The 26,576-nt window shown below is 46.3% G+C and overlaps 1 protein-coding gene and 1 non-coding gene across 4 annotated transcripts in view; both read left to right on the top strand.

The window, feature by feature from the left end:
• The window catches only part of LOC138967690 (ubiquitin carboxyl-terminal hydrolase 24-like), a 315,079-nt gene that overhangs the window by 210,774 nt on the left and 77,729 nt on the right, over window positions 1–26,576 (top strand). For all 3 annotated transcript variants that reach the window (XM_070340337.1, XM_070340338.1, XM_070340339.1), the window contains 3 exons: window positions 16,372–16,491; window positions 17,575–17,900; window positions 19,312–19,451. In XM_070340337.1, coding sequence (XP_070196438.1) covers window positions 16,372–16,491; window positions 17,575–17,900; window positions 19,312–19,451 — 586 coding nt within the window. The remainder of the gene's footprint in view (window positions 1–16,371; window positions 16,492–17,574; window positions 17,901–19,311; window positions 19,452–26,576) is intronic.
• LOC138967888 (5S ribosomal RNA) lies at window positions 9,773–9,891 on the top strand. Its single transcript, XR_011456065.1, has one exon. It is a non-coding gene; the product is annotated as a 5S ribosomal RNA (ribosomal RNA).

The raw sequence follows: 26,576 nt of genomic DNA, 5'->3' as shown, positions 1-26,576 counted from the left end.
CAACACACAGCAGGGTTAGAGCAAAGAGCAAACAACACACAGCATGGTTAGAGCAAAGAGCAAACAACACACAGCAGGGTTAGAGCAAACAACACACAGCAGGGTTAGAGCAAAGAGCAAACAACACACAGCAGGGTTAGAGCAAAGAGCAAACAACACACAGCATGGTTAGAGCAAAGAGCAAACAACACACTGCAGGGTTAGAGCAAACAACACACTGCAGGGTTAGAGCAAAGAGCAAACAACACACTGCAGGGTTAGAGCAAACAACACACAGCATGGTTAGAGCAAAGAGCAAACAACACACAGCATGGTTAGAGCAAAGAGCAAACATCACACTGCAGGGTTAGAGCAAAGAGCAAACAACACACAGCATGGTTAGAGCAAAGAGCAAACAACACACAGCATGGTTAGAGCAAAGACCACTCCTTATTGAGACACGTCTGTGGTGCTCTGACCACTCCTTATTGAGACACGTCTGTGGTGCTCTGACTGCTCCTTATTGAGACACGTCTGTGGTGCTCTGACTGCTCCTTATTGAGACACGTCTGTGGTGCTCTGACCACTCCTTATTGAGACACGTCTGTGGTGCTCTGACCACTCCTTATAGAGACACGTCTGTGGTGCTCTGACCACTCCTTATAGAGACACCTCTGTGGTGCTCTGACCACTCCTTATAGTGACACGTCTGTGGTGCTCTGACCGCTCCTTATTGAGACACGTCTGTGGTGCTCTGACCGCTCCTTATTGAAACACGTCTGTGGTGCTCTGACCACTCCTTATTGAGACACGTCTGTGGTGCTCTGACCGCTCCTTATAATAATAATAATAATAATGGAAACTTATAGAGCGCGTACCTAGAAGCTCTAAGCGCTTTACAATGACATTACGATACACATGTACAAAACCAAAATACAAGCATTAAGACACAAAAAGAACAGGAGTACAAAAGCAAATTCATCGTTTAAATCCATGCAGTCACAAACAAAACACACGCATGCGCACGCACATACGCGTGCGCATACACACACACATGCTATCACCACACACATGCACAGATACACACAGATACACATTCACACACACACACACACACACGCACATGCACACACACACACACACGCATACAGACAGGCACACACACATACATACAAACACACACACATACACTCACACATGAATACTAATATACCTACACAATCTGCATACATGGCGTACACACAAAAATCGCAGATATAATCACAAAACCAAGCTCGTGCTTATGCACATCCATTTATCTAACTATACACAAAGAAAAAAGCCAAGCACCCCCCTTCAATTTCGCAATGACTGATTTTTAAAGTTCTGGTATGGAAACAGTAAGTTCAGGAGCTCGGTTTGACAAATGTTATCGACAAGAGCAACTCTTTGGAAATAACATCACACAAGAAAACTCCAGTTTTGATTGGTTTTAATCGTGATTTGGTACCTTGCCAAAAAGTGACGTTTTAACCCTAAAACAGTACCCCTGATAAGTATGGAGCTGCAAGCTGAAAAAGACAGGTTTAGGTAAATGTGTCATGAAAAAAATGTGATGGAGAGTGCTCAGATGGCATACGCGATTCAAAAGTTCAATATCGAGTGAAACCCCCGCGTGCCCGGATGACGGCGTCAACCCTGCGTCTCATCCCTCCAGTCAAACGTCGGATCTGTTCACGGGTCACTTGCAACCACTCACGATGCAAAGCTGCCTCCAATTCACGTAATGTCTGCACAGGAGGCTGCAGAGCTTGTATACGACGCCCCAGGATGTCCCAAACATGCTCCAGCGGATTAAGATCTGGACTCATTGCCGGCCATGGGAGTGTTGTTACAGCGTTGTTCTGGAGGTAGTCCATTACTGCCCTGGATCGATGAGGCCTGGCGTTATCATCCATGTACACGGGTCTTGTGGCAAGTGGGTGGTTGTCAAAATGAGTAACGACAACAGGTTCCAGGACATGTCGCATATACTGATCACCCGTGAGGTTGCCACGTATGGTGACAAGGTCTAGCTTGCAGTCATGGGAAATGCAACCCCAAACCATGACTGACCCGCCACCGAATGGAACAGTTTGTCTGATGTTCCTGGGTGTATAGGCCGTGTTCCTGTGCCTCCATACCCTCAGTCGGCCGTCAGTGACATGGAGAAGGAATCTGCTTTCGTCCGACCAGTGGATCCTCCTCCACGTTCTCAGGTTCCATCTTTGCCGTGCCAGACACCATGCCAAGCGTCTTCTCTTGTGGTCATCTGTCAGTCGGGGACGCTTAATGACTCTTCGGGCTGCCATTCCTGCAGCTTTCAAGCGGTTTCGTACGGTCCTGGTTGACAGATGTCGATTTGGAAGCCATGCTCGTTTCAGAACGGTACTCGTTGAAAATGGCTCACGCCGAATTATTCGGAGAAGTGCTCGGTCTTCACGTTCTGACGTCACACGGGGTCACCCTGACTGTGGACGGTCCTTCACAGCACCAGTCTGACGATGTTTGCGTACCAAACGGCTGATGACGGTGTAGTGGTAGCCAAGTTGACGACCAATCGCTTTGAAGGATGCTCCTGTAGCATGCATTCCTATAATCTGCCATCGGATCGCCTCTGATAATCGTCTTCTCGCCATGTTCACAGAGAATGTTTGCAAATTGTCGTCGCCCAGTGTTAAATACAGAAATTTGCAGCGTGAGCATACTGCCTTTTTTAACATTCATGGGTTGCATGCTGCACGTGCTTCTCACAGGCAGGGGCGACACAATCTTGACGCGTGAACTTCCCAACCTTATTATGGAAACCCATATATGTCATTACGAAGAAAAAAAATGGTAAAACAAATTTGACTCAATTATTATCACAAATTCATTCGGGGGGTGCTTGGCTTTTTTCTTTGTGTATAGATAAACCGATATGTAGTTTGCACAAGGAAAAGAGAAAAAGTCGCAGCACACGATTTCCAGATCACTGGCTGCTGCAGGGGTCACCGGACAGTTTGAAAGTTACTGGTATTAGTACTGAATTACAAAAGTCTATTCTAGATAGCACACACGAAGAAATTAGTGTTTTTGTGGCCTCTTCAGTCAGACAAGAGCGGGCTGAACTAATCCTTTTCAACTCAATGTATGCGGCCTGGCAGGTTTTGGTGACATGCTGTTTCATAGTCAGATCGCGGTCAATAATGACTCCAAGATCGCGGACTTTATCTGCAAAATCAATGCTAACAGCACCGAGTGTTACTGCTTTTGGAAGAGAGTGAGTTTTTGTGGATTTTGAGAAACACATCGCCTCCTTATAGAGACACGTCTGTGGTGCTCTGACCACTCCTTATTGAGACACGTCTGTGGTGCTCTGACCACTCCTTATTGAGACACGTCTGTGGTGCTCTGACCGCTCCTTATTGAGACACGTCTGTGGTGCTCTGACCACTCCTTATTGAGACACGTCTGTGGTGCTCTGACCACTCCTTATAGAGACACGTCTGTGGTGCTCTGACCACTCCTTATAGAGACACGTCTGTGGTGCTCTGACCACTCCTTATAGAGACACGTCTGTGGTGCTCTGACCACTCCTTATTGAGACACGTCTGTGGTGCTCTGACCACTCCTTATAGAGACATGTCTGTGGTGCTCTGACCACTCCTTATTGAGACACGTCTGTGGTGCTCTGACCACTCCTTATAGAGACACGTCTGTGGTGCTCTGACCACTCCTTATAGAGACACGTCTGTGGTGCTCTGACCACTCCTTATTGAGACACGTCTGTGGTGCTCTGACCACTCCTTATAGAGACACGTCTGTGGTGCTCTGACCACTCCTTATAGAGACACGTCTGTGGTGCTCTGACCACTCCTTATTGAGACACGTTTGTGGTGCTCTGACCACTCCTTATTGAGACACGTCTGTGGTGCTCTGACCACTCCTTATAAAGACACGCATGGGTGTTACTTTTCCGGCTTTTGCCGGATTTCCGGTTTTTGAAAAAATCTGAAGCCGGAAATTCCGGTTTTCCGGGTTTTCAAAAAAAAACAAAAAAAACTTCGTTTCGCTAAGTTGAAATAACGAGCAGCGGTTCCGATCCGACTTTTGACACCGGTTCGCGTGCTTTGTCGGTTCGCTCCCTTGGATTTGCCGCCATCTTGCTTATTATGATTTGGTTTCGTCGGTGTCCAGAAACTTTCTTTCAAACTTGAGCATTTTGGACCCCTGCCTTTCAGGTTTTTTGATTTTTCCCAGTAACACCCATGGACACGTCTGTGGTGCTCTGACCACTCCTTATTGAGACACGTCTGTGGTGCTCTGACCACTCCTTATTGAGACACGTCTGTGGTGCTCTGACCACTCCTTATAGAGACACGTCTGTGGTGCTCTGACCGCTCCTTATAGAGACACGTCTGTGGTGCTCTGACCACTCCTTATAGAGACACGTCTGTGGTGCTCTGACCACTCCTTATTGAGACACGTCTGTGGTGCTCTGACCACTCCTTATTGAGACACGTCTGTGGTGCTCTGACCACTCCTTATTGAGACACGTCTGTGGTGCTCTGACCGCTCCTTATAGAGACACGTCTGTGGTGCTCTGACCACTCCTTATAGAGACACGTCTGTGGTGCTCTGACCACTCCTTATTGAGACACGTCTGTTTCAAATAGGTCCTTATTGAGACACGTCTGTTTCCTTAATGAGGTGTGTTTATTTCAAGACCTGTGTGATGACTCATGTTGATTGTTACAGAGAAACACCATCATATGTATCATGTTGATTGTTACAGAGAAACACCATCATATGTATATTGTTGATTGTTACAGAGAAACACCATCATATGTATCATGTTGATTGTTACAGAGAAACACCATCATATGTATCATGTTGATTGTTACAGAGAAACACCATCATATGTATCATGTTGATTGTTACAGAGAAACACCATCATATGTATCATGTTGATTGTTACAGAGAAACACCATCATATGTATCGTGTTGATTGTTACAGAGAAACACCGTCATATGTATCATGTTGATTGTTACAGAGAAACACCATCATATGTATCATGTTGATTGTTACAGAGAAACACCATCATATGTATCATGTTGATTGTTACAGAGAAACACCATCATATGTATCATGTTGATTGTTACAGAGAAACACCATCATATGTATCGTGTTGATTGTTACAGAGAAACACCATCATATGTATCATGTTGATTGTTACAGAGAAACACCATCATATGTATCATGTTGATTGTTACAGAGAAACACCGTCATATGTATCATGTTGATTGTTACAGAGAAACACCATCACATGTATCATGTTGATTGTTACAGAGAAACACCATCATAAGTATAATGTTGATTGTTACAGAGAAACACCATCATATGTATCATGTTGATTGTTACAGAGAAACACCATCATAAGTATAATGTTGATTGTTACAGAGAAACACCATCACATGTATCATGTTGATTGTTACAGAGAAACACCATCATATGTATCATGTTGATTGTTACAGAGAAACACCATCATATGTATCATGTTGATTGTTACAGAGAAACACCATCATAAGTATAATGTTGATTGTTACAGAGAAACACCATCATATGTATCATGTTGATTGTTACAGAGAAACACCATCATATGTATCATGTTGATTGTTACAGAGAAACACCATCATAAGTATAATGTTGATTGTTACAGAGAAACACCATCATAAGTATAATGTTGATTGTTACAGAGAAACACCATCATAAGTATAATGTTGATTGTTACAGAGAAACACCATCATATGTATCATGTTGATTGTTACAGAGAAACACCATCACATGTATCATGTTGATTGTTACAGAGAAACACCATCATAAGTATAATGTTGATTGTTACAGAGAAACACCATCATAAGTATAATGTTGATTGTTACAGAGAAACACCATCATATGTATCATGTTGATTGTTACAGAGAAACACCATCATATGTATCATGTTGATTGTTACAGAGAAACACCATCATATGTATCATGTTGATTGTTACAGAGAAACACCATCATATGTATCATGTTGATTGTTACAGAGAAACACCATCATAAGTATAATGTTGATTGTTACAGAGAAACACCATCATATGTATCATGTTGATTGTTACAGAGAAACACCATCATATGTATCATGTTGATTGTTACAGAGAAACACCATCATATGTATCATGTTGATTGTTACAGAGAAACACCATCATAAGTATAATGTTGATTGTTACAGAGAAACACCATCATATGTATCATGTTGATTGTTACAGAGAAACACCATCATATGTATCATGTTGATTGTTACAGAGAAACACCATCATATGTATCATGTTGATTGTTACAGAGAAACACCATCATATGTATCATGTTGATTGTTACAGAGAAACACCATCATATGTATCATGTTGATTGTTACAGAGAAACACCATCAGAAGTAATATGTTGATTGTTACAGAGAAACACCATCATATGTATCATGTTGATTGTTACAGAGAAACACAATCGTATGTATCATGTTGATTGTTACAGAAAAACACCATCATAAGTATCATGTTGATTGTTACAGAGAAACACCATCATAAGTATAATGTTGATTGTTACAGAGAAACACCATCATAAGTATAATGTTGATTGTTACAGAGAAACACCATCATATGTATCATGTTGATTGTTACAGAGAAACACCATCATATGTATCATGTTGATTGTTACAGAGAAACACCATCATATGTATCATGTTGATTGTTACAGAGAAACACCATCATAAGTATAATGTTGATTGTTACAGAGAAACACCATCATAAGTATCATGTTGATTGTTACAGAGAAACACCATCATATGTATCGTGTTGATTGTCACAGAGAAACACCATCATATGTATCATGTTGATTGTTACAGAGAAACACCATCATAAGTATAATGTTGATTGTTACAGAGAAACACCATCATAAGTAATATGTTGATTGTTACAGAGAAACACCGTCATATGTATCGTGTTGATTGTTACAGAGAAACACCATCATATGTATCATGTTGATTGTTACAGAGAAACACAATCATATGTATCATGTTGATTGTTACAGAGAAACAACATCATATGTATCATGTTGATTGTTACAGAGAAACACCATCATATGTATCGTGTTGATTGTTACAGAGAAACACAATCATATGTATCGTGTTGATTGTTACAGAGAAACACCATCATATGTATCATGTTGATTGTTACAGAGAAACACCATCATATGTATCGTGTTGATTGTTACAGAGAAACACAATCATATGTATCGTGTTGATTGTTACAGAGAAACACAATCATATGTATCGTGTTGATTGTTACAGAGAAACACCATCATATGTATCATGTTGATTGTTACAGAGAAACACCATCATATGTATCATGTTGATTGTTACAGAGAAACACAATCATATGTATCGTGTTGATTGTTACAGAGAAACACCATCATAAGTATAATGTTGATTGTTACAGAGAAACACCGTCATATGTATCATGTTGATTGTTACAGAGAAACACCATCATATGTATCATGTTGATTGTTACAGAGAAACACCATCATAAGTATAATGTTGATTGTTACAGAGAAACACCATCATAAGTAATATGTTGATTGTTACAGAGAAACACCATCATATGTATCATGTTGATTGTTACAGAGAAACACCATCAGAAGTAATATGTTGATTGTTACAGAGAAACACCATCATATGTATCATGTTGATTGTTACAGAGAAACACCATCATATGTATCATGTTGATTGTTACAGAGAAACACCATCATATGTATCATGTTGATTGTTACAGAGAAACACCATCATATGTATCATGTTGATTGTTACAGAGAAACAACATCATATGTATCATGTTGATTGTTACAGAGAAACACCATCATATGTATCGTGTTGATTGTCACAGAGAAACACCATCATATGTATCATGTTGATTGTTACAGAGAAACACCATCATATGTATCATGTTGATTGTTACAGAGAAACACCATCATATGTATATTGTTGATTGTTACAGAGAAACACCATCATATGTATCGTTTTGATTGTTACAGAGAAACACCGTCATATGTATCATGTTGATTGTTACAGAGAAACACCGTCATATGTATCATATTGATTGTTACAGAGAAACACCATCATATGTATCATGTTGATTGTTACAGAGAAACACCGTCATATGTATCATGTTGATTGTTACAGAGAAACACCGTCATATGTATCATGTTGATTGTTACAGAGAAACACCGTCATATGTATCATGTTGATTGTTACAGAGAAACACCGTCATATGTATCATGTTGATTGTTACAGAGAAACACCGTCATATGTATCATGTTGATTGTTACAGAGAAACACCATCATATGTATCATGTTGATTGTTACAGAGAAACACCATCATATGTATCATGTTGATTGTTACAGAGAAACACCATCCTATGTATCGTGTTGATTGTTACAGAGAAACACCATCCTATGTATCGTGTTGATTGTTACAGAGAAACACCATCATAAGTATAATGTTGATTGTTACAGAGAAACACCATCATATGTATCATGTTGATTGTTACAGAGAAACACCATCATATGTATCATGTTGATTGTCACAGAGAAACACCATCATAAGTAATATGTTGATTGTTACAGAGAAACACCATCATATGTATCATGTTGATTGTTACAGAGAAACACCATCATATGTATATTGTTGATTGTAACAGAGAAACACCATCGTCAATATAACACTTACCTCGACAGTACTATTCTTGCACATTATCTATTATAGGCCGAAAAAATTGGACAAAACGCTGAGTGGGTACAATTATCTCCCATAACCATGCGCCACCGTGGATCCCAAGCACTGTCCGAGTGCTTCCCCCTTACAGGATGTAGGTGGCGCGTCCTCTTTCTTTTTTCGCGCGTGTCAGACCGGCTGTGTTTCTGCTACGCTCCCGGATTATTTTGGACTAAGAGGCTCCTTTTCTGTGTGGACTATCACCTGTTGGATTATTGTGTGTTATTCCACTTCTGGCTTGAGGCTACGTTGTGTTTCCTTCAACTTGTGCCTCCGTTTTTGTGTGGCGGACTCGGCGTGCCTCCCGTCCTACTTCGTGGTGACCGGTCGTCTGCTTCTCGTTTCGCCGCATTCACTTGAGTATTGACCTAAATTTTCTTTGAATTTTGTTAATTCTCGGTCTTTAAGGGTACGTACAGGGCGAGGTAGGATGTCTCGTCCTGTTTTGGGCTCTGGTTCTACGGAACCAGAGTCTGCCGGGGGCAACCCTTCTCCGGGCGCCCAGCGTCATGTTTTACGCACGGAGAAGGGGATCTTTCGGCGCTCCGACTCTCCCTCCCCAAACGCTTTGCGTTTGCGGCGAGGGAGGGCGGAGAAAGCCTGTTTGAGCAAGCTCAATGCGAGCTTGCTCAAACAGGCTGGGCTTGAGCCTGGGACTTCGGGCGGGGCTGCGCCGTCGAAGGTTCGGGGAAGGTCGAGGGGAAAGAAAAAGCTTCTTTCTCCTTCTCCTTCAGTGGAACAGGCTTCCCCCCCTTCGACGCCGTTGTCCGGCCCTCAGTCTCAGGCTTCAGCTCCTCCCGGTTTCAAGCCTGGGGGGAAGGTTTCCTTCTCCCCCCTGGCTCGAATCCGGGGGCAGGTCGATTCCCAACCCTCTTTGGGGGTTGGTGAATCCGATCTAGGGGCTACTGGAGAGACTCAGGTTTTGACAGCCAACGGCCATACCACGTTGAAAACACCGGTTCTCGTCCGACCACCGAAGTTAAGCAACGTCGGGCCCGGTTAGTACTTGGATGGGTGACCGCCTGGGAACACCGGGTGCAGTTGGCATTAAAATCTTCCTTTTCCGGTGCCTCTCCTGTGCCCTCCTCGGTTTCCACCGCTGTGGAAGCCAGGAGGGACACGGGTCCTCCTCTGAACTCCCTCGCTGGGTCGTCTGCTGCTGTTTTGACAGTAGTTTCGGCCTCCTGGGGGGGGAGATCGGAGGAGATGACGGGGTCTCTGAATTCCCTCCCCGCTGGGGTTGGGATGCGAATTGACCCCGTTCAGGGCGGTCCTGTGGGGGCAGGGGTTTCAGGCTTCGTGCCTACGACCACTGCTACTACGGTTCCCTCTGACGTCCGTGTGACTGGTGGCTGTCCCTCTTGAAACGCTCCGGCCGACTAGTTACTGGACGTGGAGGTGTTCGACAGAACGTGGTACTTCTGTCGAATGGTCAGGGCGACGGGAACATTGTTTCTGTTGCTCAGACCGACACCTCCGACCGGACCGTCTTGACCCCACGCCATTCCTTAGCGTCTGGTGTTCGGGTGACGGATGGTCCGGACCAAGGGTCCGGAACGTTCCAGGCTTACGGGTCGGGATCGAACCGGACCCACGGGTCCCGACTGGACTTGACCTCCGGGTTTGGTCCGGACGGGACCCATGGTACGGGACCGTACCGGACCTTAGGGTCCGGTGCGGGACAGTACCTCTGGCCCTTGCCGGACCCCCCGGACCTACGGGTCCGGATGGTACGGTACGGGACCAGTGGTTCGGTCGGGACCGGACCACCCGACCACCTCTGTTGGTCTGGGTGGTCTGGCACCGAACCGGAACACACCGGACCTACGGGTCCGGAGGGTACGGTACCGGACCAGTGGTCCGGTCGGGACCGGACCACTCGACCACCTCTGTTGGTCCGGGTGGTCTGGCACCGAACCGGACCATGCCGGACCTACGGGTCCGGATGTTACGGTATGTCCACGTCCGGACCGAGCCACCCGAACACTTCTGTGGGTACGGATGGTTCGGTACCGAACGGGACCTCCGGATGGTACGGGACCGGACCGAATCTACGGGTTCGGATGGTCCGGTACCGGACCACCCGACCACCTCTGTTGGTCCGGATGGTCTGTCACCGAACCGGACCATACCGGACCACCGGACCTACGGGTCCGGATGGTACGGTAGGTCCACGTCCGGACCGAACACTTCAGTGGGTACGGATGGTTCGGTGCCGTACGGGACCTCCGGATGGTATGGGACCGGACCACAGGACCGGAACACCGGACCACCCTACCGGATCGGTCCGGACCACCCGACCACCTCTGTTGGTCCGGATGGTCTGGCACCGAACCGGACCTACGGGTCCGGATGGTACGGTATGTCCACGTTCGGACCGAGCCACCCGAACACTTCTGTGGGTACGGGTGGTTCGGTGCCGAACGGGACCTCCGGATGGTGCGGGACCGGACCGGACCTACGGGTCCGGATGGTCCGGTGCTGGACCGGTGGTCCGGTCCGGACCGGACCACCCGACCACCTCTGTTGGTCCGGATGGTCTGGCACCGAACCGGACCATACCGGACTTACGGGTCCGGATGGTACGGTGTGTCCACGTCCGGACCGAGCCACCCGAACACTTCTGTGGGTACGGATGGTTCGGTACCGAACGGGACCTCCGGATGGTACGGGACCGGACCGGAACACCGGACCGGACCACCCTACCGGACCGGTCCGGACCACCCGACCACCTCTGTTGGTCCGGATGGTCTGGCACCGAACCGGACCTACGGGTCCGGATGGTACGGTACGTCCACGCCCGGACCGAACCACCCGAACACTTCTGTGCGTACGGATGGTTCGGTGCCGAACAGGACCTCCGGATGGTACCGGACCTACGGGTCCGGACCTACGGGTCCGGATGGTCCGGTGCGGGACCACCCGACCACCTCTGTTGGTCTGGATGGTCTGGCACCGAACCGGACCATACCGGACCACCGGACCTACGGGTCCGGATGGTACGGTATGTCCACGTCCGGACCTAACCACCCGAACACTTCTGTGGGTACGATGGTTCGGTGCTGAACGGGACCTCCGGATGGTACGGCACCGGACCGGACCACCCTACCGGACCGGATCGGCACCCCCGACCGGACCGGACCATTTCTTTTCTGATCAGACCCGATGGGTTCCTGTTCAGTCTATAAATGGCGGGGGTTCGTTGGCTGGGCTGACCCAACAGTCGCAGGGTTGTTGTTTTTCTCCCCCTTCGGCTGCTGGAGACGTTTCGTCTTTGGGGCAGGGGTCTTCGCGGCCTCTTGCTTCTGTGGGCGTTTCTTCACAGCCTGCTTCATCGCTTTCGGCTCTTCCCCCTCAAGCTCCCTACACTCCTGCTTTTGAGGAGTTGTCGGGAAGTGAAGAGGAGAGTGAGTCGGAGGACGATAGGGAGGAGGATCAGGGTCGCCCTGATGTTAACACTGAACCTCTACCCTTGCCGGTTTCTGATGGAACTTCCGAAGCTATGCTTCGTACTTTCCAACAGTACATGACAGACATGACGCGGCGTCTTGACGTCACGGATGCCTCTCTTAAGCGTCTGTCGTCTAGTGTTGACACACAGGACGTGGACCCGGGGTCTGAGGACGAGAGGCAGGAGGCTCGTCCTCGCACAGCTAGAAGGACGTTTGAACAGTTTCAGGACGTCCTTCCCTGAGACGCCCTCTCGTCCTTTGAGTCCGCTTCGGCCCGGGCGCGGGAGGCTCACGCCGCGTCTGCCGGCGGCTCGTTTTATGAACGATCCGGCCGCCGGCAATTCGCGTTCCACCCTAGTCTAAGTGCCACGGTGGAAGCGGCAGCACATCGCCTGAGGAGTACAGATTCACGTGCAAACGCGACCTGTGTTCCTCGGGAGGACGCGGGTTCAGTGCCATGCTTTCCTTCGGGAGGCGCACCTCCACTGTTCCCTCGTGTCCAATCTGTTTCGTCCCTCCCTTTTCCCTTTGACTCTCGAACTCTCCCTTTCCAGACTTCGAGTGTTTAGGGTGGGGCTGACGGTGATGTGTTCGTTGGGGAGGTGCCTTCGGTCAAGAAGGTGGAACTGAGCTCTGCTTCGTTCCACAATCTTGAGGCCACCGTTTCTTCCACAGTCGAGGCCCAATCACAGGCCTTGACATGGATGAGCACGCTGTCCACACTGTTGGACCCTCCCGATCGGGCAGAGTCCGATTCCACTCGGGTCCTTGACACGGTTCGAGTGGATCGGGCTTTGCATGCCGTGCGATCGTGCGTGACGTCTGCGGCAGAATTGGCCATTGGAACACGGGTCCACTTTATTGGCCCTGTTCCGTGATCATTTTCTGCCTACTTCTATAGTGCCTCCGGATATGAGGAAGAGTCTGAGGAACACGTTTCCTCAGCCTTCTTCCCTCTTTCATCCGGACACTGTTCGTTCTGTGGTGGAGTCCACACGCCAGAGGAACACTGATTCTCTGATGGTTGGCCTCGCTGCTTCGGCGACGGCGGCGGGGAGTAAGAGAAGTGCTACAGTCACCTCCAGCTCCCAGCCTCAGAAGAAGAAGAAGAAGCCAGTTTCACTGCCTCCTTCTTCCTCCTCTTAGGCGCCTGTTGCGTTCCCAAGCAAGACGAAGGTGCTCAGACAGGTAAGGGGAAGCAGCACCACCAGGGGGGGTGGTCGCAAGCCTGCGCCTGCCCGCCAGCAGAATTTTCAGTGAGTCCCGGCCCTACGTTGACGCCCCCTCAAGTTGCCCCTCTTTCGTCCGTCGGTTCCCTTTTTTCGGGCCCGCGGCATGTGGGGCAGACTGGTCTCCAACCAGTTTTTCTTGAGGGTGGTGTGGTCGGGGTTTTCTCTACCGCTGTCGTCACAACCTCCATTGTCCGCTCTACCTTGGACGTTCCCCCCTCCTCGAGAGCCTGCCAGATGGCAGGCTCTTCAGGACGAGGTGAACTCGTTGGTCGAGAAGAAGGCGGTCTACCCCCTTTCTCAGCCTTCTCTGGGGTTCTGCTCCCGCCTGTTCACCGTCCCCAAAAGGACGGCCGGTTCAGGCCGGTGTTGGACCTCTCCACCTTGAACTTGTACCTTCACAGGTGCAAGTTCAAGATGGAAACCCCTTCGTCGGTCCGGTTGGCCATCCGGCCAAACGATTGGGCCATGTCTGGGACCTCCAGGATGCTTACTTCCACATCCTGGTGGCCCCGGGGTACCGACATCTGCTCCGGTTCGTTTGGGAGGGCACGGTGTTCGAGTTTCGGGCCCTCCCATTCGGCCTGTCCTTGGCCCCTCTGATTTTCAACGGGGACAACAACACCACATGCTTAGCTTACCTTCGCCACCAGGGAGGCACCAATTCTCGGTCCCTCTCCCTGTTGGCGGAGGAGATTCTGCTCTGGTGCCAGACCAATCAGGTCCGGATGTCAGTCCAGTTCGTTCCGGGGAAACTGAACGCCCTGGCCGACATTCTCAGTCGGGGCGATCAGGTTCTCTCCACAGAATGGACCATCGCTCACAACGTTCTACAGCGTCTGTGGGCAAGGTGGGACCGTCCTCTGATCGATCTGTTCGTAACTCGATTCAGCGCTCGGCTTCCCAGGTACGTCAGCCCCTTTCGAGACATGAATGCGTTCCACTTGGACGCATTCACTCTCTTGTGGAGGCTCCTCGATGCTTACGCCTATCCCCCGACATCTCTGATTCCGAGGGTGCTGGCAAAATATCTGCAGGAACGACCAAGACTGATTTTGGTCGCGCCTTACTGGCCAACAGCTCCGTGGTTTCCAGATCTTCGCGGTCTCACCCACGTAGACCCTCTACCTCTGGATCTGGACGGGGGAGGTCTGCTCCAGCCTCGATCATGCCTCCCTCATCCACGTCCAGAGAGTCTGTGCTTGACCGCATGGCTCTTGTGCGCTCCAAACTGCTTGCACTAGGATTGCACAAGAGTTCAGTAGAGTTTTCCTTGAACGCTAAGAGGCGATCAACTAATCAGCTCTACGACTTACGCTGGAGAGCTTGGGCCACCTTCGCCTTGTCCAAGGGGATAAAGCCGCTTTATCCCTCAACACAGGACTTGGCCAACTTCCTGGTGGAAGTGTATCAAAAGAAGAGTCTTTCTTCTAAGACTCTTCTTGGATACAGATCTGCCATCGCTTCCACGATTGCGGCCGCTACTGGTCGCAGAACTGAACACTTGATCAGGTCCTCCCTCATCGCTAATGTCCTTTCGGGTATTAGCAATGCAGCGGTGTCTAAACCTCGGGTTTCATTTCCCAAGGGGGATGTCTTTCTGGTCCTCAAACTCCTGCGTAGCAATGAGTTTGAACCCCTGGCAGGCATCAGTATCAAGTTGCTGATTTTTAAGACTAATTGTTCCTCATCGCTTTAGCCACTTGCCGTAGACTCAGTGGTATTCAAGCTTTGAGTGGCCTGGACTTTGACATTGAGTTCACCACACAGCAGTGGTTGCTAGCATGGTCACGTCAGTCTAAGGTATGTTTCTTGGGTATATTTTCTTTTACGGTAGTACTGTTCGAAAATTGCCTGGGTATCTTAATCCTTGGATTTAAGTGATTTTGATTAAGGAGTTTAATACTCTACATATCACCCTCACACCACTCTGGTATTCTGTGCAAGAATAGTACTGTCGAGGTAAGTGTTATATTGACTGTAAGGCTTCTTTTTAAGCCTACTGTCTATATGATACTTACCGAGACAGTACTATTAGAGTTTCCCTCCCGCCTCCCCTCTTGATATGTTATGGGCTTTTTGAGGGTCTGCAGCTCATAAAGAAAGAGGACGCGCCACCTACATCCTGTAAGGGGGAAGCACTCGGACAGTGCTTGGGATCCACGGTGGCGCATGGTTATGGGAGATAATTGTACCCACTCAGCGTTTTGTCCAATTTTTTCGGCCTATAATAGATAATGTGCAAGAATAGTACTGTCTCGGTAAGTATCATATAGACAGTAGGCTTAAAAAGAAGCCTTACAATATGTATCATGTTGATTGTTACAGAGAAACACCATCATATGTATATTGTTGATTGTAACAGAGAAACACCATCATATGTATCGTGTTGATTGTTACAGAGAAACACCATCATATGTATATTGTTGATTGTTACAGAGAAACACCATCATATGTATCGTGTTGATTGTTACAGAGAAACACCATCATAAGTATCATGTTGATTGTTACAGAGAAACACCGTCATATGTATCGTGTTGATTGTTACAGAGAAACACCATCATATGTATCATGTTGATTGTTACAGAGAAACACCATCATATGTATCATGTTGATTGTTACAGAGAAACACCATCATATGTATCATGTTGATTGTTACAGAGAAACACCATCATATGTATCATGTTGATTGTTACAGAGAAACACCATCATATGTATCATGTTGATTGTTACAGAGAAACACCATCATATGTATCATGTTGATTGTTACAGAGAAACACCATCATATGTATCATGTTGATTGTTACAGAGAAACACCATCATATGTATATTGTTGATTGTTACAGAGAAACACCATCAAACGGATGTGCATCAAGACCCTGCCCTCCCTGCTCTGCATTCAACTCAAACGGTTCGGTTACGACTGGGAGGCAAACAGGGCCCTCAAGTTTGATGACTTCTTCAAGGTGAGTGTGTGTGTCAGGGCATATCTCTGTCTGTCTGTCTGTCCATCTGTCTGTCTGTCTGTGTCTGTCCAAGTGAGCTTGTCTCTATCTGTCTCTCCATTTGAGTCACCTTGAGTAGACCTGATAGACAGGTTAGGGTTAGGTCTCTGTCTGTCTGTCTGTGTCTGTCCATCTGTCTGTCCATCTGTCTGTCTGTCTGTCTGTGTCTGTCCATCTGTCTGTCTGTCTGTCTGTCTGTCTGTCTGTCTGTCTGTCTGTGTCTTTCCAAGTGAGCTTGTCTCTATCTGTCTCTCCATTTGAGTCACCTTGAGTAGACCTGATAGACAGGTTCCACTGAATTTACAAACCGCTATTGTAATTCATTAATCAAAACTTGTCACGCTTTCTTTACCCTTCCAACAGTTTGCACTTAGTATCTTAGCTTGTTGTGTGGTCTCCAGTGTTTATAAGCTTAGCTTGTTGTGTGGTCTCCAGTGTTTATAAGCTTAGCTGGTTGTGTGGTCTCCAGTGTTTATAAGCTTAGCTTGTTGTGTGGTCTCCAGTGTTTATAAGCTTAGCTCGTTGTGTGGTCTCCAGTGTTTATAAGCTTAGCTTGTTGTGTGGTCTCCAGTGTTTATAAGCTTAGCTTGTTGTGTGGTCTCCAGTGTTCATAAGCTTAGCTTGTTGTGTGGTCTCCAGTGTTTATAAGCTTAGCTCGTTGTGTGGTCTCCAGTGTTTATAAGCTTAGCTTGTTGTGTGGTCTCCAGTGTTTATAAGCTTAGCTCGTTGTGTGGTCTCCAGTGTTTATAAGCTTAGCTTGTTGTGTGGTCTCCAGTGTTTATAAGCTTAGCTTGTTGTGTGGTCTCCAGTGTTTATAAGCTTAGCTGGTTGTGTGGTCTCCAGTGTTCATAAGCTTAGCTTGTTGTGTGGTCTCCAGTGTTTATAAGCTTAGCTCGTTGTGTGGTCTCCAGTGTTTATAAGCTTAGCTTGTTGTGTGGTCTCCAGTGTTCATAAGCTTAGCTTGTTGTGTGGTCTCCAGTGTTTGTATTGTACTATATGCCTACCTATATTTTCTGAATAAATGTTGTTTTTAAAACACAACAGTTTCCATGGATACTGAACATGGAGCCCTACACGGCGGAGGGCATGGCGCGGCAAGAGGCGGAGGCCAGGCGGGAGGAGGGCGGCATTGACACAGGAGACACAATGTCCAACCTCTCCCCTACGCTCAACGGCGACGGCGGCTCCGACAGCGGCATCTCCAGCGCCAGCAGCATCAACGGCGGTGTGGGCGGGGCGGGGGATGCGGGGCTGGAGGCCGTGACCTTGGAACCATCCCCCAAGTCCATCAACTACGAGCTGGTCGGCATCGTGGTCCACAGCGGTCAAGCCAACGCCGGTCACTACTATTCCTACATCAAGGACAGGCGGTCAGTTGGGATGTCCAGTTAGTGTGAAGGGGAGAGGGAGGGGGAAGAGAGGGAGGGGGAGAGAGAGAGGAGGGAGAGAGGGAGGGGGGAGAGGGAGAGGGATTGTGGTGCATAGTGGTCAAGCCAACGCCGATTCCTACATCAAGGACAGGCGGTCAGTTGGGGTGAAGGGGAGAGGGAGGGGGTGAGAGGGAGGGGGATCGTGGTCCATAGCAGTCAAGCCAACGCCAGTCTCTACTATTCCTACATCAAGGACAGGCGGTCAGTTGGGGTGAAGGGGAGAGGGAGGGGGTGAGAGGGAGGGGGATCGTGGTCCACAGCAGTCAAGACAACGCTGGTCACTACTATTCCTACATCCAGGACAGGCGGTGAGTGGGCTGTCCAGTTAGTGTGAAGGGGAGAGAGAGAGGGATGAGGGGAAGGGGGAGAGAGAGAGGAGGAGAGAGGCGGAGGGGGGTGAGTAATGTTTTGTCAGTGTGTGCACAGGGGTTCAGTTGTTCAAGTGAGTGGAAAGTAACACTGTCTGTGTGTGTGTGTGTGTGTGTACATGGGCATGGTACTGACCAACCCCAACAAGGGCAAGTGGTTCAAGTAACACTGTCTGTCTGTGTGTGTGTGTGTGTGTACATGGGCATGGTACTGACCAATCCCAACAAGGGCAAGTGGTTCAAGTAACACTGTCTGTGTGTGTGTGTGTACATGGGCATGGTACTGACCAACCCCAACAAGGGCAAGTGGTTCAAGTAACACTGTCTGTGTGTGTGTGTGTGTGTGTGTACAAGGGCATGGTACTGACCAACCCCAACAAGGGCAAGTGGTTCAAGTAACACTGTCTGTCTGTGTGTGTGTGTGTGTGTACAGGGGCACGGTACTGACCAACCCCAACAAGGGCAAGTGGTTCAAGTAACACTGTCTGTCTGTGTGTGTGTGTGTGTGTGTACATGGGCATGGTACTGACCAACCCCAACAAGGGCAAGTGGTTCAAGTAACACTGTGTGTGTGTGTGTGTGTACAGGGGCACAGTACTGACCAACCCCAACAAGGGCAAGTGGTTCAAGTAACACTGTCTGTCTGTCTGTGTGTGTGTGTACAGGGGCACAGTACTGACCAACCCCAACAAGGGCAAGTGGTTCAAGTAACACTGTCTGTGTGTGTGTGTGTGTGTGTGTACAGGGGCACAGTACTGACCGACCCCAACAAGGGCAAGTGGTTCAAGTAACACTGTCTGTCTGTCTGTGTGTGTGTGTGTGTGTACAAGGGCATGGTACTGACCAACCCCAACAAGGGCAAGTGGTTCAAGTAACACTGTCTGTGTGTGTGTGTGTGTGTGTGTACAGGGGCACAGTACTGACCAACCCCAACAAGGGCAAGTGGTTCAAGTAACACTGTCTGTGTGTGTGTGTGTGTACAGGGGCACAGTACTGACCAACCCCAACAAGGGCAAGTGGTTCAAGTTCAACGACACCATAGTGGAGGAGTTTCACATGAACGACACCACTGTGGAACAGGAATGCTTTGGTGGTGTCTACAAGGCCAAGGTCTTTGATTCCAGTGAGTAGCCTTTACTTTATTCTTGTCACATGACACCTGTCATATGAAGCTCTACAGGGCTTTGATTCCAGTGAGTAGCCTTTACTTTATTCTTGTCACATGACACCTGTCATATGAAGCTCTACAGGGCTTTGATTCCAGTGAGTAGCCTTTACTTTATTATTGTCACATGACACCTGTCCCAGTGAGTAGCCTTTACTTTATTCTTGTCACATGACACCTGTCATATGAAGCTCTACAGGGCTTTGATTCCAGTGAGTAGTCTTTACTTTATTGTTGTCACATGACACCTGTCATATGAAGCTCTACAGGGCTTTGATTCCAGTGAGTAGTCTTTACTTTATTCTTGTCACATGACACCTGTCATATGAAGCTCTACAGGGCTTTGATTCCAGTGAGTAGCCTTTACTTTATTCTTGTCACATGACACCTGTCATATGAAGCTCTACAGGGCTTTGATTCCAGTGAGTAGCCTTTACTTTATTCTTGTCACATGACACCTGTCATATGAAGCTCTACAGGGCTTTGATTCCAGTGAGTAGCCTTTACGTTATTGTTGTCACATGACACCTGTCATATGAAGCTCTACAGGGCTTTGATTCCAGTGAGTAGCCCTTTATTGTTGTCACATGACACCTGTCATATGAAGCTCTACAGGGCTTGGTTTTAGTAGGAGTTATAGAACAGCGGGTTATAAGTTTGTTGTCATCAAATAGCCTTATCAACAATTGGAGAAAAACGGCACAAGCAAATGCCCTCAAAAATATGTACATCAATTTTGGGAGAGAGAGAGAGGAACACTAGCAACATTGCTTGAGAGGGAGAGAGAAAACTAGCAACATTGCTTGAGAGGGAGAGAGAAAACTAGCAACATTGCTTGAGAGGGAGAGAGAAAACTAGCAACATTGCTTGAGAGGGAGAGAGAACACTAGCAACATTGCTTGAGAGGGAGAGAGAAAACTAGCAACATTGCTTGAGAGGGAGAGAGAAAACTAACAACATTGCTTGAGAGGGAGAGAGAAAACTAACAACATTGCTTGAGAGGGAGAGAGAACAATAGCAACATTGCTTGAGAGAGAGAGAGAACAATAGCAACATTGTTTGGAGAGGGAGAGAGAACAATAGCAACATTGTTTGAGAGGCAGTGAACACTAGCAACATTGCTTGAGAGAGAGAGAGAAAACTAACAACATTGCTTGAGAGAGAGAGAGAACAATAGCAACATTGCTTGAGAGGGAGAGAGAAAACTAGCAACATTGCTTGAGAGAGAGAGAGAGAACAATAGCAACATTGCTTGAGAGGGAGAGAGAACAATAGCAACATTGCTTGAGAGGGAGAGAGAAAACTAGCAACATTGCTTGAGAGGGAGAGAGAACAATGTGGAGAGACTGAAGGGGTGTTTTGATTGTACACTGTGGGATGTTTTTGAGGATGATGATATTGACAAGATGACTGATGTTGTTAGCAGTTACATCAATTTTTGCACTGATATATGTGTAGAAGAGAAAACTATCACTGTCTATCCAAACCAAAAGCCATGGGTGACAAAAGAGTTTAAAGAGGCACTTAAGGAAAAACATGATGGGCCTGAGGGGAAAAGAAACTTGAGGAAAGTGTCAGAAAAGTGCAGAAAGAGATACAAAGAGAAAGTAGAAAGCAAACTGGCACAGGGGGATGCAAAGGGGATGTGGGAGGGTGTAAGGGAGATAACTGGTACAAAAAAGAAAAAAGCCACAACCATCTCTCAGGGTGGTGATCCAGTCAGTCTTGCTAATGAACTGAATGGTTTCTATGCAAGATTTGACAAGCCTGACAGTCAGATGCAGGAGGTATTTGAAGAGCTAGAGAGAGTCCAGCCTGATGATGGGTTGAGGGTTAGTGAGGAAGAGGTGAGGGCTGTTTTCTCCAAACTGAAGCCAAACAAAGCACAGGGACCAGATAACATTCACCCTAGGCTACTCAAGACATGTGCTGAACAACTAGCTGGTGTTTTTCAAGCAATTTTCAACATGAGCCTTCTGGCAGGCAAAATCCCCTCTCTGTGGAAAACCTCCAAAATTATCCCAGTCCCCAAAAAAGCAATCTGCAAAGAAAACAATGACTACAGGCCTATAGCATTGACACCAGTGGTGATGAAATGTCTTGAGAAGCTGGTGCTGAAGCGTCTCTTGCAGGAAACTGAGGATCAGATGGATCCGCTACAGTTTGCCTACAGAGCACGCAGAGGCACAGACGACGCTACCATTCTGATCGCTCACAGCATCCTTGAACATCTAGAGAAGCCCAACACCTCAGCTAGAGTGTTATATGTGGATTTTAGTTCCGCGTTTAATACAGTCAAGCCTAGCCTCATGTATGACAAGCTGAACGCTCTGTCAGTCAGTCCGCAGATCATCAAGTGGATTATCGACTTCCTGGTGGGTCGATCTCAGTACGTGGCAGTAGACGGGGTCATCTCAGACAGCCTCGAGATCAGTACAGGGAGTCCACAAGGCTGCTGTTTGTCTCCGACAATCTTCACCCTGTACACCAACGACTGTAGAGCCACCAATGGCAAACTTTCGAAGTTTGCTGATGACTCAGCTCTGGTAGGCCTGATACAGAATGATGATGACACAGTGTACAAACAGGAGGTGGACAAACTAGTAGAGTGGTGTGACCAGAACAGCCTAGACCTCAATGTGGGCAAAACAAAAGAGATGATCACAGACTTTAGGAGAGGGGAAAAGGAAACAGAGCCACTAGTGATAGGGGGGAAAGAGGTAGAACAAGTACAAGAGTACAAATACTTGGGCTGCATCATCAGTTCAGATCTCTCGTGGTCAAAACACATAGCCAAGGTAGTTAGCAAGTGCAATTCAAGACTGTACTTTCTGAGGAAACTCAAGCAGTTCAAGGTCTGCCCTGAAATACTGGCAATGTTCTACAGAGCCAGCATTGAAAGTGTTTTGACCTTCAACCTCATGGTATGGTACTATGGGGCTACTGTAGAGGACAAGAGCCATCTGGCAAGAGTGATCAGACAGGCAGAAAAGGTGGTTGGGGTTCAGTTCCCAAGCTTGGATGAACTGGTGCATAAGAGAACAGCCACAAAAGCACGAAAGGTCGTTGAAGATGAATCGCACCCCCTGCATGATCAGTTTGCACTCATGCCATCTAGGCGTAGATACAGAGCTGCAAAGTGTAGAACCTCTCGCATGCGGAAGTCGTTTATTCCATCCGCCATCTCAGTTCTCAATGATACCACTTAGTGCATGCATGTGAAACTGAAAAATGTACAATGGAGTTTTCCTCAGAGCTAGCTAGGAATGCATTGTACTCTAATGTTGTCATGTTATTGCTGTGTTTTTTATCTTCATGTTTTAAAATTATCTCCACAACTTATAAAGTATACTTTTACACTAGAATTATGTTTAAACAAATCAAGTATGTATGTTTAATATTATTCTTATGAAGTTTTTTTACAACTATTTAGAATAGAACAGTTTGTTTTGAATGTCAATCACTGGGAGCAGTCAGAAGAGTAAGAATTCTGTTTTGTTCTCACTATCATTTGCTTATGAAGATCATGATGTTGTTCCATTGCTTAGTCAGTCCTAGAAATAATGTCCTAGACTGTTATCAGTATTTTTGCCCTCTTTCATTACGATGCTATGGTATTTCTGTGGGTCTCCACATGTGTTTGTTTATAAGGCGGAAGTGACCTCCCCTTGTACACAATAGGCCCTCAGATGAAGCCTACGGACAGACTAGAATAGAACATGCACATAACACAGAAGGTCTGCACAGCACACTCACACACAGCAATACAGCACACCGTCTTGTACCTCCTTCTGCCCTGCCGAAGTCGGGGTATCCTTTTTAATCCACCGAACATTAATATCCACAGCCATGTGTGTCTCCTGCCTCCGAACACACACGCCACAGAGCTCGACTCGATGTGCGCAGTTTCGTATAAAAATTATTTTCCAAATTTCCCCACTGTGTTTTATAAAATAATCATATTATGAAAGCACATACATTCTTATCTTAGTTATTATGTATTCATTGTTAGCAAACATCGGCATTATTCATGTTTTACTTTAAACGCAATCATTGTTATTTATAGATCACAGGCACTTGATGTAAGTAGGTCACACACGTGTAAATGTTGTGCCCAGTCCTTGTTTTTGTTTCTGTTATTATTTTAGTTAGCAGGTCTAGTTGAGCACGTATTAAGTATCATGTACCCACTACTAGTCATTGTGCATTTTAGTTAATGGACTGATGATGTCATTTGTATGGAGTCGACGCACGTGCGAGGATATGTATGTGTGGGAGGGGGGGGGGGGGGGGGGGGCGCGGGAGATGGAAGCTTGCTGTATGTTATGTAATGTATATATTGTGTGTGATACGTGGAAATGTGATACTATTTATTTGCATGTATGATACAGGTACAAATGTGATAATTGTAGGCTTATACTAGTGATTACTGTGTGTGATACATGAAATGTGATATGAATGCTGTTTTTATATGTTATACTCTTATTTTCTCCCAAGCGCAAGACAAATTCTTCTATGAAAATTGAAGCCAATAAAATTTGAGTTGAGTTGAGTTGAGTTGAACATTGCTTGAGAGAGAGAGAGAGAACAATAGCAACATTGCTTGAGAGAGAGAGAGAACAATAGCAACATTACTTGAGAGGGAGAGAGAACAGTAGCAGCATTGCTTGAGAGAGAGAGAGAAAACTAACAACATTGCTTGAGAGGGAGAGAGAACAATAGCAACATTGCTTGAGAGAGAGAGAGAGAACAATAGCAACATTGCTTGAGAGAGAGAGAGAACAATAGCAACATTACTTGAGAGGGAGAGAGAAAACTAGCAACATTGCTTGAGAGAGAGAGAGAACAATAGCAACATTGCTTGAGAGGGAGAGAGAAAACTAACAACATTGCTTGAGAGGGAGAGAGAAAACTAGCAACATTGCTTGAGAGGGAGAGAGAACACTAGCAACATTGCTTGAGAGGGAGAGAGAAAACTAACAACATTGCTTGAGAGAGAGAGAGAACAATAGCAACATTACTTGAGAGGGAGAGAGAACAATAGCAACATTGCTTGAGAGAGAGAGAGAAAACTAACAACATTGCTTGAGAGGAAGAGAGAACAATAGCAACATTGCTTGAGAGGGAGAGAGAAAACTAGCAACATTGCTTGAGAGGGAGAGAGAACACTAGCAACATTGCTTGAGAGGGAGAGAGAAAACTAACAACATTGCTTGAGAGGGAGAGAGAAAACTAGCAACATTGCTTGAGAGGGAGAGAGAAAACTAGCAACATTGTTTGAGAGGCAGAGAGAAAACTAGCAACATTGCTTGAGAGAGAGAGAGAACACTAGCAACATTGCTTGAGAGGGAGAGAGAAAACTAGCAACATTGCTTGAGAGGGAGAGAGAACAATAGCAACATTGCTTGAGAGAGAGAGAGAACACTAGCAACATTGCTTGAGAGGGAGAGAGAACACTAGCAACATTGCTTGAGAGGGAGAGAGAAAACTAACAACATTGCTTGAGAGGGAGAGAGAAAACTAGCAACATTGCTTGAGAGGGAGAGAGAAAACTAGCAACATTGCTTGAGAGGGAGAGAGAACACTAGCAACATTGCTTGAGAGGGAGAGAGAAAACTAGCAACATTGCTTGAGAGGGAGAGAGAAAACTAGCAACATTGCTTGAGAGGGAGAGAGAAAACTAGCAACATTGCTTGAGAGGGAGAGAGAAAACTAGCAACATTGCTTGAGAGGGAGAGAGAAAACTAACAACATTGCTTGAGAGGGAGAGAGAAAACTAACAACATTGCTTGAGAGGGAGAGAACTGACAGCCCACTTTGTCAACATCACGGGCCAACGAATTTAGACACAACCATCATTGAACGCTGAAGAAGAAGAAGAGAGGGAGAAAGAAAACTAGCAACATTGCTTGAGAGGGAGAGAGAGAGAGAGAGAGAGAGAGGAGAGGAGAGGAGAGAGAGGGAGGGAGAGAGAGAGAGAGAGAGAGAGAGAGAGAGAGAGAGAGAGAGAGAGAGAGAGAGAGAGAGAGAGAGAGAGAGAGATAGGAACATTGCTTGAGAGGCAGAGAAAACTAGCAACATTTCTTGAGAGAGAGAGAAAAAACTAGCAACATTGCTTGAGAGGGAGAGAGAAAACTAGCAACATTGCTTGAGAGGGAGAGAGAAAACTAGCAACATTGCTTGAGAGGCAGAGAAAACTAGCAACATTTCTTGAGAGAGAGAGAGAAAACTAGCAACATTGTTTGAGAGAGAGAGAGAAAACTAGCAACATTACTTGAGAGAGAGAGAGAAAACTAGCAACATTGCTTGAGAGGGAGAGAGAAAACTAGCAACATTTCTTGAGAGGGAGAGAGAAAACTAGCAACATTGCTTGAGAGGGAGAGAGAAAACTAGCAACATTTCTTGAGAGGGAGAGAGAAAACTAGCAACATTGCTTGAGAGGGAGAGAGAAAACTAGCAACATTGTTTGAGAGGCAGTGAACACTAGCAACATTGCTTGAAAGAGAGAGACAATGACACATTCTTTATTAGAGAGAGAGGGAGAGAGAGAGACAGAGAGAGAATGTATACGAAATTAATCATTGTGAGTGAATATGAGTTTAGATGATTATAATACCTATTTAAGTTGTGAGTGCACACTGAATTTTATTGTTTATGTTGTTACTGGTTACGTGGTATGTTGTTTGATGTTGTGATATATATGTATACACCACACATTAATGTCTGTCTATGTCAATGTCTATGTCTCTATCTCTATCTCTTTCTGTGTCTATGTCTCTATCTCTATCTGTGTCTATGTCTCTATCTCTATCTGTGTCTATGTCTCTATCTCTATCTGTGTCTATGTCTCTATCTCTATCTGTGTCAATGTCTATGTCTCTATCTCTATATGTGTCTATGTCAATGTCTATGTCTCTATCTCTATCTCTATCTCTATCTGTGTCTATGTCTGTATCTCTATCTCTATCTGTGTCTATGTCTATATCTATCTGTGTCTATGTCTATGTCTCTATCTGTGACTATGTCTGTATCTCTATCTGTGTCTATGTCAATGTCTATGTCTCTATCTCTATCTGTGTATAT

The sequence above is a fragment of the Littorina saxatilis genome, linkage group LG5 (genome assembly GCF_037325665.1).
Source record: "Littorina saxatilis isolate snail1 linkage group LG5, US_GU_Lsax_2.0, whole genome shotgun sequence".
NCBI classification, from domain to species: Eukaryota; Metazoa; Mollusca; class Gastropoda; order Littorinimorpha; family Littorinidae; genus Littorina; species Littorina saxatilis.
The sequence above is the reverse complement of the archived record's forward strand: the minus strand, read 5'-3'. Positions and strand labels throughout refer to the sequence as shown.